The following is a 16,013-nucleotide window of genomic DNA, read 5'->3' on the forward strand; positions in this document are numbered from 1 at the left end:
TTCTTGTTTCATAGAGTGGATCTGGTCCAATGACGTCTGAATTATCTTCTAGCTCTGACCTTCAACCATTCTCCACTCCTCTCCTGCTCATATCTGGACCCCAGGGGAGCTGGCCGAGCCCGTGCACTCCAGGATGGGGAACCTGATGGCCACAGGTACACGTCCCAGTGGGGGCCATGAACATCCCTTATATCCTAGAGTAGCCTGGCTTCAGATACTGGCCTGTACCTGGCTCCTTGGGTCCATGATGTCCTTGCCAATAACCAAAAAAAGCCCAGGACCTTGGCACTGCTTTCCCAGTTAATTTCTAACTAAGGAATCTCTTGATGCCAAGAGGTGCAAAACAGAGGCCCTGTATGTGTGGGCACAAGTGTGACCCCCAATGTCAATCATTCGGGGTCTCTACCTATTAAGAAAAAGAACAACAAGAACTCACAGCCTAGAACACTGTGCCAACAGGGGAAAATATTCCACCCCCCAAGGATTCGATCTCAAGAAACAGAACCAAGAATAATTCGAGGAGAGTTTGCCAGCCAGGGGCAGACGTATATATAGGAGGCCACACTTGTAAGCAGATTAATTCCACCTTTCCGGCTTCAGGTAAGGATATCTTCTGCTCTCTCTTCTCCTCACCACTTCTCCCCTGTCTGGTCTTCTCCTGATTCTCATTCTGTTTGAGGGAGAGGGGAGAGGAAATTAAGAGATTGGACACTTGGCTCAGACCTAGACTGAGTCATTACTCTGCTGACTATTGGCTTCGTGATCTTTGGTAAGTCAACCTTCCTGTCTGTTAGCCTGCACTTTCCTAATAACGATGACCATTACTTTATCACTCATTCAACAAACACTAGTTACTGGGTACCAGGCACTGGGGATAGGGCAGTGAACCAGAGCATTTGCTATGCTCTGGGCCCTGTTTTGCATATAACATCTTAATTAATCCCCGTGACAACAATATGCAGTTAGCTATCACCCACCATACTGTTTTTCAAACTGTAGGTCACAACCCGTTAGTGGATCATGAAATCATTTGTGGATTACATCTAGAATTTTCTTTTAATGAAATACAATAGAATACATCAGCAAGCAATGCGGACAATAACGATAATAATTGTTTATAAAATTTTTATTTTGTGTGTGTGTGCGCGTGTGCGTACGCAAGTGCTATGCATGTCCTAGGCTAGGGCATAAAATACTTTTCTCATAGCGGATCTAAACCACAAAGGCTTGGACAACGCTGCTCTAGAACACAAGTTGGATCAGAGGGACTTCAGACTGAGGTGGCACATTGTAGGCATTCAATTTGTGGAAGCAAAGACCCTTATATCATAGCTAAGGAACTGAGTCTTACCAGGTTGAAATACCATGTCACACTGTTAGTATGACTTGGACTTTGAATCCCGGTTGCAGGCTCCAGGTCCCACACACTTAACCGCCGTGCTGCCCTATTTTGCTGCTGTAAAACTTTGGGTGATATTCAACAACTGGGTGAAATATAAGTGATCACCCTGGAAACATTAAAATGCACTGAGAAGGTTAATCGACTCTTGGGTTGCTTATGTCAAAGCCGCTTCTTTACAATATGCGAGTTGCATGAACTCAGGGGCCTTGTCTGTCTTGTTCATCATTTTCCGTGGTGCGTAGCACTCTGTTTGGCATATGGTAGTTACTCAATAAATGTTTGTCGAATGAATAAATGGATCTGGGCAAGCTGAAGGTTTCCCAGCAGGAGAACAGGATTTGGCTGTTAAAACCCAAAGCTGTCTCCAACAAGGTGGCGAGTCCAGAACACAACTCCATCCTCCTGCTTCCTGCTCCAAATGAGAGACTCACTTCTTCCAAATGCGAGGAGACTTGGGGAGCCGAGGCTGGGACGTGGGTGGGAGTAAGGGTGTGGCCACAGAGGGGAAAATTCCACCAAAGCAAGGGCCACAGCACTGCACACTTTTTGTGGTTCATATAAATGGCATCTCCCGGTGTTGTGCAGTGCACAACCAAGGCTCTCCCCCCAAGCATGTGGAGGAGAGTTAGATCACGCATTTATCCCATCCATCTCTGTTAACAGGACTTCAGGGACTAGGAGGAAACTCCGAGGGGCCCACCTGTCCTTGTCTTTGGGCAAGACTTCCCCAGCCCAGAAGTAGCTGTGAAGAGCAGAAAGGATGGGCTGGCTTAGCTCTCTGACCTCGATGCGGATGGTGACAGTGGTGACCTATTGGGTCATCATAGCTGCAAACACTGACACCTCGGAAGCAAGTAAGTGGTGTGTGTGCACGTGTGTATGTGTGCGTGTAGCAATACAGCCCTTAGCAGGGAAGTTCTGATCCCCTCCTATCATGCTTGGGATTTTCATAGTCTTTATTCTAAATCCATTTCTTACACTTCAATGAACACAGGACTCCCCTGAGAATCTTGCTAAAACAGGTTCTGGTTCAATAAGTCTGGAGTGGGGCCTGATGCTCTGCATTTCTAACAAGCTCCTGGATGACGCTGGTGCTCTTGTCCTTGGACCACACATGGATAGACAAGAGTCTAGAACATCACTAAAGCTCCCTGGCACTTCACTAGAAGGTCAGGAACATACTGAACCACACAGGAGATTTGAAAACACCCAGGTGCCTCCCAAATGCTTGCCCTTGCACACTTAAGAGCTGGTTCCATTGGGTTGCACGCTGCCCTCATTCTGCTTTCAGCTTCTTCCTGGAGAAGGGAGCTGAGCGCCTCCCCTGAGCTGGCATGCCTCCGCACACAGTGAATAGTTAAAAGTACACACTCTGTGGTCCTGCCACCTGGGTTTGTGTCCTAGCTTTGGCATTCACCAATGGAGCTAGCGGCTTACATCTTCTGAAGCTCAGTTTCCCTATCTTTAAAATAAGGGTAAATACGAAAGTGATCCCACAGGGCCCCTGGACGATTCAACAAGATAATGAAGGAAAAGTGCATATCCCAGTGTCTGACATGTAGTGAGAGCTTATTAAGCGACAGCTCATTATCTTTACCATTATTGTCACAGAGGAACGCGTGAAATGTGGCTGCCACTGAGAGGTAGAGCTGGGGAAGTCTTTAGAGGGGAGGCAGGGAAGGAGATCTGAGCAAAAGGCACAAAATGTGCCAAGAAGGGGAAGCGGACACAGGTTCACCTGAATCCTACCCAAACTGTCAAGAACTCTGCATTATTCCTCTGGATGTGGGAATGTAGATATTTTAAAAGAAGACACAGCTTGAAGGCAATGCTCAACACACAAGAATGAGTGGTGGGAGTTAGACATCATCAGGGGAGTTCTCTTTATTTGTTTTGGTGGGGGTCTGCTAGGGACTAAGTCTTAAAGAATATGGGTACCCTAAGGGACATGGAAGGAGTTTCTGGGTGACCATTGGCCCAGCTGCCCCCGTTCTGATGCTGGGCTTTTCTGTCCACAGGAAGCTGCATTGACTGTCACAGCAATGCCACCTGCTTGGAGGACGGGGCGGCCACAACGTGCTCCTGCCAGGACGGCTTCACTGGCGACGGCTTAGTGTGCGTGGACCTGAACGAATGTGCCACTCCTGGGGCCCACAACTGCTCCGCCAACAGCAGCTGCGTGAACACACTGGGCTCCTATACGTGCGTCTGCCTCAACGGCTTCCGCCAGACACCCGGGCTCGGCTGCATCGACGTGGACGAGTGCGCTGAGCCGGGGCTCAGTGGCTGCCACGCCCTGGCCACCTGTGTCAACAGCAAGGGCAGCTACTCGTGCGTGTGTCCCGCGGGCTACTTGGGGGATGGGCGGCACTGTGAGTGCTCGCCAGGCTCCTGCGGGCAGGGGCTGGACTGTGTGCGGGAGGGCGCTGCGCACGTGTGCGTCGATCCGTGCCAGGCACACAGCATCCTGGACGAGTACTGGCGCAGCAGCGACTACGGGACGGGCTACGCCTGCGACTCCCATCTGAGCGGCTGGTACCGCTTCATGGGGCAGGGCGGCGTGCGCATGGCCGAGACCTGCGTGCCCACCCTGCGCTGCAACACGGCCGCGCCCATGTGGCTCAACGGCACGCACCCATCCAGCGACGAGGGCATCGTGAGCCGCACAGCCTGCGCGCACTGGAGCGGCAACTGCTGCCTGTGGGACGCGCCCGTCCAGGTGAAGGCCTGTCCCGGGGGCTACTATGTCTACAACCTGAGGGCGCCCCCCGAGTGCCATCTGGCGTACTGCACAGGTGAGTGGGCGTGTCCCCCCATCCCCACTCCAGGTCTAGAAGGGCACCGTGGGGTGCCTGGGGCGCATCCTTGCTGACTGTCTGTGTCTGTGACCCTGCAGATCCCAGGTCGGTGGAGGGCACGTGTGATGAGTGCAGCGTAGACGAGGAATGCAAATCGGTTAATGGCAAATGGCACTGCCAGTGCAAACAGGACTTCAACATCACTGGTGAGGCCGGTGGGGGCGGGGAGGCGAGGTGTTGAGAAGCGTCAGCCGCTGAGGGAGGGCCACATTCCTGTGTGTGAGTTGGGGGCGTGTGGGGAGTCTCTCCTTAGTTGACTCCAAGGCTCCCAGAGAGTCGGGGACCTCCTGACCCCCAGCCTTCTTTCTGAGGCCTCCACACCACAATGGATACACAGGTGGCTGCTGCCCATAGGCCAAAGGCTACCAGAGCCATCTTCCTGCAGCACAAGAACACAGGACTGGCCGCCAGGTGTGGTTTCTTGGGCTGGGTCCTCCACTGACCAGCTGAGGACCTGAGCCGGGCCCCGGACATCACTAAGCCTCAGTTTCCCCATATGTACAAATGATTGATGCAGACTAGCATTTCTCAAGCTTCAGTCATGATTTTGGTCACGTCCAAGTACCAATTTGACAATTTTGCTTTATCCAAATTGTATCCATCCTGCAATTTTCACTAACTTGTTTTTCTTCAAATTCCTTGAATCCTTCTTCTTTCAGGTAAACTTGGGACATTGATGGTCACTACTGCATCTATCTGTGGCAAGTAACACTTGCCTTAGATAGAAGGTAAAGCAAAAGTGAATACAATGAAATCAAATTATTAAATTTTAGCAGGTTGAGGTCTGCACATTGTTTTAAAAGGGAAGTTAGCAGTGTATGGCATTAAAAACATGAACAGGACCATCTCCTTAGTAAAGAAAGGGTGGAAAGAAATTGCAATTAACCTATTAGGGTTTTTTTTGTTTGTTGTTTTGTTTTGTTTTACTGGGATTCAATGTTATTTAATGCTGGGGCCGTGAACGACCCAAAAATAATACTGTTTTTTGTATACAGCCCACACTTAGGGTAACATGGGGCTGATGCCCGGCCACTGGGATCCATCCAGTGATGCTTGGAGTCCAATCTTGAGCCTCCATCACTCTGAGAGGAGAGACCGCAGAGAGATCAGACTGAGGCTACACTGAGTATCCCCAGCTTGTGGCCAGCCTGACCAGCTGGGCCTGAGCCCTGGGGATGTGCTGGGCCCCCGAATTGTGGTCACAGATTTCCAATCCTGCCTTCCCTGCCCATTTCAGATCTCTCCCACCTGGAGCGCAAGCTGGAGTGTGGGATCAACGACATCAAGATGTCCCTGGGCAAGTGCCAGCTGAAGAGCCTGGGTTTTGAGAAGGTTTACATGTACCTGCTTGACAGCCAGTGCTCAGGCTTCGCTGAGAGGGGCGACCGGGACTGGGTGTCTGTGGTGACCCCAACCAGGGATGGCCCCTGTGGGACAGTGCTGACGGTACGTCCTGGGCAGTGTGGGACGGGGTCAGAGCACTGCCTGGTTCAAGCCCAGGCTCCCCCATTTACTAGCTGTGTGAGCTTCGGTGAGTTGTTCAGCCTGGCCATGCCTGTTTCTTGCACTGTAAAATGGAGTAATAATAGTAGGTACTTTGTTAGGTTGTCAAGACGCTTAAATGAGTTACTGTGCATGAAGTGGTCAGGACAGTGACTGACGCATAGGAAGTGTTCAATAAACATTAGCTTCAAATAAAGAGGACCTCCTGTGGTGATGGTTCCCCATTTTATAGATGCAAAAAGTTGGGCCAGACAGAGCAGGGATGGTTCTAAGCCAGTAGGTGTCAACACTGGGTTGAGAAGCACGTCTGTTTGTCTCTGGTGGTCCTGGGAGGCAGGGTCAGCATCACTGGTGTTCACAGAATCAGAACCTCGCCTACAGAAACCTGCTCAAAAGGGACCCAGGGGTCAGTGTTTGTGTGAGTGGAGCACGGCTTCCTCCCACCTCCCTCATCCCCTGAAAAAAGAAAGGGAAGAAAGACATAAGAAAGGAAGAAAGAAATTCATTGTCATTTGCTCAGCACAGCGTTTGGAATTCCACCATCAATGATGAATCTGCACGTGGTTTTTAGTCTTTTTAGTGTTTGAGAGAGGAGGCGCTGGGTCATGGGAAGAGCCCAGGCTTACTAGATGCCATGTCCTGTGGGCGAGTCACTCAGAGTTCCTTGGTTTGCTCCTCATCACCAGGCAGGGGGTGGTACCCTGCCTCTCAGGGTCATTGAAGGGACTAATGCAGTGATGCAGGAGGAATGTCTAGCTCAGAGCCCAGCACGTGGCGCGTGCTCAGAAATGGCCACTGTTGTTGTAACTTTTGATTGTGGCTACCGGAAGGGCAGCCCATGGGTGGCTAGAGAAGGCTCCTTTGGTTTTGAGTGCTACTCAGGTTCTCATGCCCCTTTCTCTCTCCCCTCAACACAGACGAATGAAACCCATGCCACGTACAGCAACACGCTCTTCCTGGCCGATGAGATCATCATCCGCGACGTCAACATCAAAATCAACTTCGCCTGCTCCTACCCGCTGGACATGAAAGTCAGCCTGAAGACCTCCCTGCATCCAATAGTCAGGTGCGGCCAGAGAGGGTCCCCAGCGCCCCTGGCCGGCTCCACCTCACACCCCCTCAACCACCAGGCCCTCGGCTTCCCTGTCACCTGTCACCCATAAGGAGCTGGGTGGGGGGGACTGGGGAGCAGTGTTGCACAATGGAGGAGCCCAGCTAGGAAGTCTGGAGCCTGGATTCAAATCCAGGCACCATCACGTCCTAGCCAGATGGCTTTGAGAAGTTGATAGCCCCACTCTGGGTGTCAGTCTTCTCATCTGTGGAATGGGTTTAGCAATCTTTGTACTGCCTTTCTTAGAGGCACAGCAGTGCTCTGCAGATGCGAATCAAATATTAGTGTCTCTGGCTTACTGGAGGGTGGCTGGACCAGAGGGAAGGTGGGAGGGCTCTCAGTCTAGACCTGCTATGGGATTTGGGGCAAATCGTATGCCATATTTGGGCTTCAGTTTCCTTCCCTCTCTGTAAATCGAAGGAGTTTGATTAAAGAGGGGTTTACAAATTACGCTTCTTGGAGTTTGAGGGTCTTTAAGGGGTGCCTTGGGAGTGTCTGAGGGGTGAACCAGAGAAGTTCCATCCATACTGTGTGCCACGTGAAGTTTGATTGTTTAAAAAAGGAAAAGGGTCTTTGCTAAATAAAAGTGAAAATCTCTGAATAGGATGAATCACCAATGATGCTGTTGTTGGAAAAAATTATAGTTGTAATTATAACAAGCATTTATCAAGGGCCGAGTATACGTCAGGCGTTGTGCTCGGTGTTCTACATGGAACGTCTCATTGAAATTGTAGAGTGCCCTAGGAAGTGTAGGTATTATTATTATTCTCATTATACAGATGTGGAAATGGAGGCTCAGAGAAGGTTGAATAACTTGCCCAAAGTTAGAGAGTCTAGTAAGTGGCTGAGCTGGGAGTCAAACCCAGGCCATGAGGCCCAGAGCCCTCACTTGACCATGACCTTCACCTTGAAGCTTTCCCATGGTTACATCTTCTCTGGGCCAACCAACCTTGGGAAGGGCACTAGGCACTGATGAGGGCGCATGGCTGACTTGGGGAAAGAAGGCTGCTTGTTGACTTCCTTTGGCTGGAGCGTCACCTGGCCAAGCAGTGCCCTGGAGCAATGTGGCCATGTCCCAGGCCTGGTAGACTCCAGGAGCAACGTATTTGTGTGCAAATCTCTCTCTGGTTTGAGCTAGAAATCTTGCCTCAGTTCAATTCTGAGTCCAAACTGATAACCCAGTTATCACCCATAAAATGGACTTCCATGTTACTAAATATTTCTCACGCACCTGATTTCCGGGGGCATCAGTCTTACGCTGTCCTTTACTGGATCATCCCGTGACGTCTCCATCAGTGTGGCTGTTTCCAGTGTGGTTAAAAATAACCCGTTTTTAAAACGCCAATCTTCTGCTGTAAGTGGGGCCAGACTCTGACTCGGGCCAGTAGAACTCATAGTCCATCCCTCTTAACTGGTCCAGGCTGAGACCAAAGAAGGAATCTAGGTGAGTGCCTTGAGAATTTGTTTGCTGCACTTCTTGAAGGCAAAGGCAACCGAGGGAGGGGGTGGACATGTTATAAAAAAGGTGGTCTATGAATCAGCAGCAGCAGCATCACCTGGGAGCTTGTTAGAAATACAGAACTTTGAGCCACACCCCAAACCTACCGAACCAGAACCTGAGTTTCAACAAGATCCCGAGGTGACCCGTGTGTGTGCTCATTGTAGTTTGCAAAGCAATGGTTGGTGGTTTCCAGTCCTACCGCTGGATAAAAATGCGAGAACTGTCAGGGACTTCCCAGGAATGCAGACCGCAAAGGGTGGTCCATCTGTTGCTGTTTTCAGCTCTGGTTCTCTCACTGGTCCCTCTCCGCCCGCAGCTCCCTAAACATCAGCGTGGGCGGGACGGGCATGTTCACCGTGCGGATGGCCCTCTTCCAGAACCCCACCTTCACGCAGCCTTACCAGGGCTCCTCGGTGACCCTGTCTACCGACGCCTTTCTCTACGTGGGCACCATCCTGGATGGGGGTGACGTGTCCCGATTCGCACTGCTGATGACCAACTGCTATGCCACGCCCAGCAGCAATGCCACAGACCCCTTGAAGTACTTCATCATCCAGGACAAGTAAGGCCTATGGATGGAATCCGGGGAGCCCTTGGACTTGGATGGGGGAAGAGTACATCTTTATATTCATTATCCTCTAGGTGAAATTAGCATTGCCATCCATTATAAATACAGGCACCAAACCACAGAATTATTAGCGGGGCACATGAAGGCATTTACCCTCATCAGTACTTTTTAGTTACTACGGTATTGGAATTTCTACTAGATCTTATTATTTAATGCATTATCGAATATATATACTTGTAAGCACATATATTTATATATAATAGATATGAAATATATAATGCCTATATAAATGTTTTTTTATTATTTTAAGGACCATGTTTCAATTTAATTGGTTTCCTTTATAATCTTACATATTTTATCTTATGCGTTCAATTTTTCATATAACTGACATGCTATGTTAGTTTCAGATGTACAACATAATATTTGATATTTGTATATATTGTGAAATGATTGCAATAAGTCTAGTTAAACATCTGTCACCACACAGTTACAATGTTTTTAAAAAGTTTCATGCATTTAAAACCTTATTTTTGGGGTGGAATGCATGGGCTTTACCAGATGACCCAGGGGGGTCTGAGACTCAGAAAAGTGTCATAAGCCTGATGGAAAGGCATGCACAGGGCCGGAGGAAGGCTGGCACCTGGCTGAGAGGAGTGAAGGGGAGGCACAGTCGGCCAGGGCCAGATGAAACACTGAGGGCATGAGTGTGTGGCTTTTGACTCCAGGCGTTCGAGAACGGTGAGCCACACTGTGAGCAAGGAGTTCACATTTTCATTCACGAATGGAACAGGTCTTTTGGAAGCTTACTGTGTGCCAGGCTTGTGAATAACACAGTGAACAGAAGGGACAGAAATCCCTGCCCTCAGACAGCTGTTGTTCTAGAGGAGGAGACTGACAGACAAAAGTGAAATCAATAGCATGTTAGCGGTACAGAGGCCATAGAAAAACCCGGAAGCGGGGAAAGGAGAGTGGCATCCACATTCTGGTAGCGCAGTCGGAGAAAGCATCCCTGAGAGACGGTGACCAACTCCTTTCTCAGTTCTCTTGGAATCCGCGAGGTTCCGCCAGGGGAAAGTCTCGGCTGGGTGCCTATCTGAGCTTCGCACCTCTCTGTTATTTGCTAACGTCCTTTTGCAACAAAAAGAAAACAGAGTCTGTTTTAGGGGCTTTTACAGTCAACTGTGTCTAACTAAAATTTAATAGTACTGTTCTACTTTGTATTTATTTGTCTGGTCATGTTTTATTTACGGCAAGTGATACTGGTTTGCTGTTTGTGGTCATGAGCTGAAGATTCTTCTCAAAATAGATGTAGTTCAGTAAAAATGTAAGTAGATTTAAAGAAAAATAGCAAATAAATAATCAAAATACAGATGTTGGGAAACACAGGAAAACATTCAGGAAGGTGGTTACTAGGTAACGAAAAAAAGAACTGGAAAATTTGGGAAACATTGGCGTGACCTTGATTGGGGCATCGTGGAAATTTGGGTTCAAATCTTAACTTCGGTCGTTTTTAGTTCTGAGAAACAAGTCAGCTCATCTTTCTGGATATTCATCTTCTCATATGTGAAATAGGCATAAATAATACCTGCTGTGAGGGATTTTTAAGCTTTTTTTTTTTTTCCGAGTGTAAAAGTATAGCATGTACATAGTGGAAAGCTTGGAAAGTTTTGAAAAAGAAGCAGGAAGAAATGGTGGGTGTGCCTGTGTTTTTCTGTCCGGGCATGTGTGGGAGCGGGGTTGTGGACCACCAGTCTAGGAAGGTGCCAGAATATTGCAGGATGTGAAAGGAGGGGACAAGTTGGGGAGACCCTTGGAGTGGCCAGAGCAGACGCGGATGCCCTGCTGGGGCTGAGTGCACCAGGCCACGAAGGAGCATGCTGGATGCCACTCGCTCTGCCTCTCATGAGGTGGGCCTGCTTCACCTCACGGGTTTTATTTTGTCAAGTGTAGTTTGCACTTCTGGAGTCAGATCTGAATTGTGGGGGACAGAGAGCAGAGCGTGAACACCACCCGCAGAAGGTCCCTTCTCGGTTCTTCTACGCATCAGCATTCAGCCCTTTTTCTAAATCCGAGTGAATTCTGCGAGAGTAGTGTGAAATAGCAGAGAGGGTGCCCAATTTGCCTGCCCAGAGTGCCTGTGTGCTGATCCAGCCCAGCACACGTGAGAGTCTCCACAGGTGCAATTTTGAGTTTCATTCATAAGTGTTTTGGGGTACAGTTGTGTGTGCGTGCAGGTGGATGCACACACTCCAGTCTGGTCTGTGGCCCTCAGTGCTCAGAAGTTTCCGTTGTTGAAATTAGTGCCAGGCACATAGTGGAGTGCCAACAAATGTCAGCTAATGATTCCTGAATGCCGTTTCCTGGGAAATCAGCAAGTGCTAACTTGAGGGTAATTTCGACTCTGTGTTGATAGCCTTTTTACTTTGGCATCATATGTATGTAGCACCTACTGTGTACCATATACTTTAATAAGCACTTTGAACATTTAACTTGTTTAATCATCGCAACTATCTTGTGATGTGGGTTACAATTATTATTCCTTGTATACAGAGAGGGAAGCTGAGGAACAGAGAGATTAAGTAAGTTGCCCAGGGTCGCACAGTTAATAGGTAGTGGAGTGAGACTTGAACCCTGGGAGTCTGGCTCCAGAGTGTTTGCCTAACCAACAGCGTTATGTGATGTAACCCTCACAGCTGTCCACGCACCGAGGACTCAACCATCCGAGTGGTGGAGAATGGGGAGTCCCCCCAGGGCCGATTTTCCGTCCAGATGTTCCGTTTTGCCGGAAACTACGACCTGGTCTACCTGCACTGTGAGGTGTATCTCTGCGACAACATCAATGAAAACTGCAAGCCGGTAAGTCGCCTCCCTTCCCTCAGCCTGCTGGCCCCACCCTCCCCCTCGCCCCTCTCCCCACGCCAAAGACATTTGGCCACAAGCTATATAAGAAAAAAAACACAAATATTTCTGCTGTGTTTCTCCTTTAGCGCAAGGACAGAATGAGCAGTAAGACGAGGTGTGCGTGGCCAGGCAGCAGCCCTGAGCTGCTGGGAAATCAGGTGGACCAGGGCAGGGCAGCAGACTGCTAAACGCTCGGGCTTATCTGCAAGCCTGTGTTATGACAATAGAAGCTGACGTTTGTAAGCACTATGTGCAACTTACATGTGCTAACGTTTAATGCTTCACAGCAGCTCCCTAAGGGAGATATTTAACTAGCCTCTTTATCTTTATGGGGAGAGAAGCTCAGAGAACTTAAATGGCTTTCCTAAGATCATACATCTAGCAAATGGTGAGCGGGGACATGAACCCGGGTATGCAGATCTCCTGACAACTCCTGCCTCCATCGTCCTCAAGCCCCAGCTGGCCCGCTCCCCATGGCAGGACCACATTCAGTTTCCCTCATGGAAGGGTTTCTTTGTCGCCTTCTCCCTGCAGACCTGCTCCGGGACCAGAGTCCGCACTGGGGGCAGCATAGACCAAAGCCGTGTCCTGAACCTGGGTCCCATCTCACGGAAAGGTAAAAGGGCCACTCCCTCCTGCACGTTCCTGAGAGGAATGCTCTCTGGAGATGAGGAGGGTGACAGAACCTGGCATTTGAGATCTTACTGGGATCTGAAGAACTGGAGCAAGTGAATTCTCTGGGGCAAAGTGGATTATAAGCTGCCTTCCTTTTGCCAGTTCTCATTATGTTCTTGTGCCTACTGTGTGCCAGGCCTGGTGCTAGTGGTTGGGGATGTAATGATGAGCAAAAACCAATACAGGTCAGGGTCACACGAAGCTTATGGACCAGTGGAGGAGACATCATTCAAATAATTATATCTAATCATGCATTACTTAATGGTGGGGATACGTTCTGAGAAATGCACCGTTAGGCGATTTTGGCATTGTGCAAACATCATAGAGTGCACTTACACAAACCTAGATGGCATAGCTACTGCACATCTAGACTATATGGTACTGATCTCCTGGGGACCACCATCATAAATGTAGTCTGTTGTTGACCGAAATGTCATTATGCAGCGCATGACTGTATATGTGTGTGTGTGTGTATATGTAACTGCAATTGGGATAAATGCAATCAAGAAAATGTATTAGGATCTCTGAGCCCTTACACCGGGGGGATAGGCCCAGTCTGGAGGATTGGAGAAGAATGGAGCTGAGATTTGGAAATTGAGGTGGGACTAACTAAGAGGAGTCAGGGAAAGGTGGGAATGGGGAGGGAATCCCAGGCAGACGGTACAGCATGGGCAAAGGGCCTGTGGTGGGTGAAGCCCAGCCTGTTAGAGGAACTGAGAGAAGGCCCGGCAGGCTGGAAGGAGAAGGAGGAGGTCAGTGTGGGGTGAGCTGATACAGGCGGGGCCAGACCACGTGAGGCCCTATAGTTCTTTTTTATTTGAACTGAGATACAATTGACGTATAGTTCCTGCTAAGGTTCTGGCCCTTTCTCCTGAAAGCACTGGGAGCCCCTGAAGAGTCCACAGCAGGGGAGTGACAGGGTCAGACTGGGGTTTCAAAGAGACCACTCTGGCTGCAAGGAGAAGAGCAGATAGGAGGGGCTTCTCCCAGGCTCCTTGCCAACTGCACGCTGACCCTTCTCTTTCCTTCAGCAGCTGTCCAGGCCGCAGTCTCGAAGGCTGCTTCCAGCAGCTTGGGTAAGTTCAAGTCCTCTTTGCAGAGGAGCCTGCGCCAGAACCTTCCTCTGGGGCTTTTATTCCATGGGCCTGGGGTGTGCTGGAGCACTGGGCCTGCTGGCCCTGAGCTCTGAAGGGGCGACTGCATCTGCGGAAACGCCCAGACCTGGGGCTGTACATATGCACGTCTACCCGTGCTGTCTCACAACAGTGCATGCGTGCAAACAGATGCAGGCACACATGGACATGCACGCAAGAATGGACATCATCCAGACACATTTGCACACACACAGCAGGTCACGTGCGTACATTCATATCTGCACACGCGGATGCCCAGACAGCTGGAGTTGCCCGTATGTACAGACACACACATTTGTTACAAACCCACATACAACAGACAATCACACACTCTAGACCTGCACCTTGGGAACTTCCTGAAGCTTCGTGGCTCATCTCTAACACCTTTTTCAGGATTCATTCAACAGGGGACAAGTACATGTTGAGTGCTGCTGTGTGCACCATGCTTAGTGCCAGGATGAACACAACAGACAAGCACTAAACTCTATTTCTCTGCTCCTCTGCTCCTCTGACCATAAAGGCCAGGAACTAGCAGCATTTTTATGGCCCTTGATTTGCATGGCGACCGAAATTTCCTGAAAATTTGGATGAAAAGTGAATCCATGTAACTGTTACCCTTCTTGGCTCTTGGCACCTAGATCTGATGGGATTTTTGAACCAACCTCATGTTTGACCTGAGCTAGTTCAACCCAGTACCAGTGAGCTTGGAGCCAGAGAGTCAAGTTGTTCCTAAGAGGCTTGCCCTCTATGAATATCCCCCAAGATTGCCAAGGATGGTTGAATAGGTTGGGCACTGCACAAGAGTTTCCTTTTGAGGGGATACCAAGCCTAGTGCTTGAGGAAGGGCTGCCTTTTTCAAATTGGCCCACCAAGCAAGGAAACTTTTTCTGTTTTTCCATCCAAAGTGAGCACCTTTTTCTAATTGGTTTTCAGAGCAGATAAAGAGAAAACCTCCTTTTTCTAACTGATCAACCCTGAGAGGGTATCCTTTCCTAATAGGTCAGTCTAGAGGAGGCATCTTCTGATAATTTTGCACAAAGGCTCATCAGTGCCAGTAGCAGCCCCGTAATTGCGTTTCTTTCAGGGCTTCTGAAGGTCTGGCTGCCTCTGTTTCTGTCTGCCATCTTGACCCTGATGTCCCAGTGATCATCTGTGGGAAACCCCGAGCTCTGTGGCTACCACCTCACTTCCTGCTGGCTGCAGAGGCGATGCAGGCTGGTGCTCCAGCCTCAGGAAAGGGAGCACACACTTCAGTCAGCCTGCTCCTGTTTTCTCTCCTTTAATCTTTGCTATCAAAAAACAGCCTTTGTCTCTAAATGCTGCCTGCTCTCCAAATGGGACTTATGATGTGTCTGTGTATGAGGCCCCTGTCTCCTTAAAGAGTGTGGCAAAATAATAATAATCTTAAAAGCTCAGTCTTTGAAGTCATTTATTTATTCAACAAGTGTTTATTGAGCATCTACTATATATAGGCACTGTCCATGGTGCTGAGGATTCTGAGGTGAGACAAACCAGACTCCATGCCAGCCCTCATGGAGTTCACAGTCGTGTCAGAGAGACTGGGTTCAACTCTGGTTCTGCTGTGTGACCTTAGATAAAATACACAATGTCTCTGAGCTTCATCCACCCATCCATTTATTCATTTCTCCACTCATTCATTCACTCAAGAGATATTTTCTGAGCCAGCCCTGATGGCCTAGCAGTTAAAGTTCGGCACGGTCCACTTTGGCAGCCTGGGTTCGGTTCCCTCGCATGGATCCACATCACTCATCTGTCAGTAGCCATACTGTGGTAGTGGCTCACGTAGAAGAATTTACAACCACACAACTATGTACTGGGGTTTTGGGAGAGAAAAAGGAAGAAAAAAGAGGAAGACTGGCAACAGATTTTAGCTTAGGGCAAATCTTCCCTTGAAAAAAATATATTTTGGGGCCGGCTCTGTGGTGGAGTGGTTAAGTTCACACGCTCCACTGTGGCGGCCCAGGGTTCGGATCCTGGGCGTGGACATGGCACTGCTCATCAGGCCACGTTGAGGCGGCGTCCCACATCCCACAACTAGAAGGACCTGCAACTAAGATACACAACTGTGTACAGGGGGTGTTTGGGGAGATAAAGCAGAAAAAAAAGGAAGATTGGCAACAGTTGTTAGCCCAGGTGCCAATCTTAAGAAAAAAAAGAAAAGAAAAGAATGTATTTTTTCTGAGCACCTACTGTGGCCAAGCACTGTGCTAGCTGCTGGGGATTTAGCCGCGAACAAGTCAGACACAACCCCTGCCCTCCTGGAGCTTATGGTCTGGGGGGAGGGAGGACCTGAAAGAGTGATTACAGGGGTGTCAGGCACTGCAGAAACGGAGGGGATAA

The 16,013-nt window shown here is 49.3% G+C and overlaps 1 protein-coding gene across 4 annotated transcripts; it reads left to right on the plus strand.

The window, feature by feature from the left end:
- The first annotated feature begins 392 nt into the window (after window positions 1-392).
- On the plus strand, window positions 393-15,067 carry UMOD (uromodulin). 4 transcript variants are annotated; one of them, XM_001488179.3, is made up of 11 exons: window positions 393-600; window positions 2,066-2,256; window positions 3,421-4,197; window positions 4,299-4,406; window positions 5,498-5,706; window positions 6,681-6,829; window positions 8,692-8,937; window positions 11,637-11,799; window positions 12,379-12,460; window positions 13,554-13,595; window positions 14,737-15,067. In XM_001488179.3, exons 2-11 carry the CDS (start codon window positions 2,163-2,165, stop codon window positions 14,796-14,798), a joined length of 1,932 nt encoding a protein of 643 aa, XP_001488229.1. In that variant the 5' UTR covers window positions 393-600; window positions 2,066-2,162; the 3' UTR covers window positions 14,799-15,067. The 4 variants fall into 4 exon arrangements, with proteins under 4 accessions (XP_001488229.1, XP_070086997.1, XP_070086998.1 ...); XM_070230896.1 differs by having other exon boundaries at window positions 409-600; window positions 13,551-13,595; XM_070230897.1 differs by having other exon boundaries at window positions 593-769.
- The last annotated feature ends 946 nt before the right edge of the window (window positions 15,068-16,013 follow it).

Source organism: Equus caballus, chromosome 13 (genome assembly GCF_041296265.1).
Source record: "Equus caballus isolate H_3958 breed thoroughbred chromosome 13, TB-T2T, whole genome shotgun sequence".
NCBI lineage: Eukaryota > Metazoa > Chordata > Mammalia > Perissodactyla > Equidae > Equus > Equus caballus.

Bases quoted from the DNA above. Each gene is read 5' to 3' on its own strand.
- UMOD (XM_070230896.1), top strand. From the start codon at position 2,163: ATGGGCTGGCTTAGCTCTCTGACCTCGATGCGGATGGTGACAGTGGTG. The intron at 4,198-4,298 runs GTGAGTGGGCGT...GTGACCCTGCAG, and splicing joins CCATCTGGCGTACTGCACAG to ATCCCAGGTCGGTGGAGGGC. The intron at 11,800-12,378 runs GTAAGTCGCCTC...TTCTCCCTGCAG, and splicing joins TCAATGAAAACTGCAAGCCG to ACCTGCTCCGGGACCAGAGT.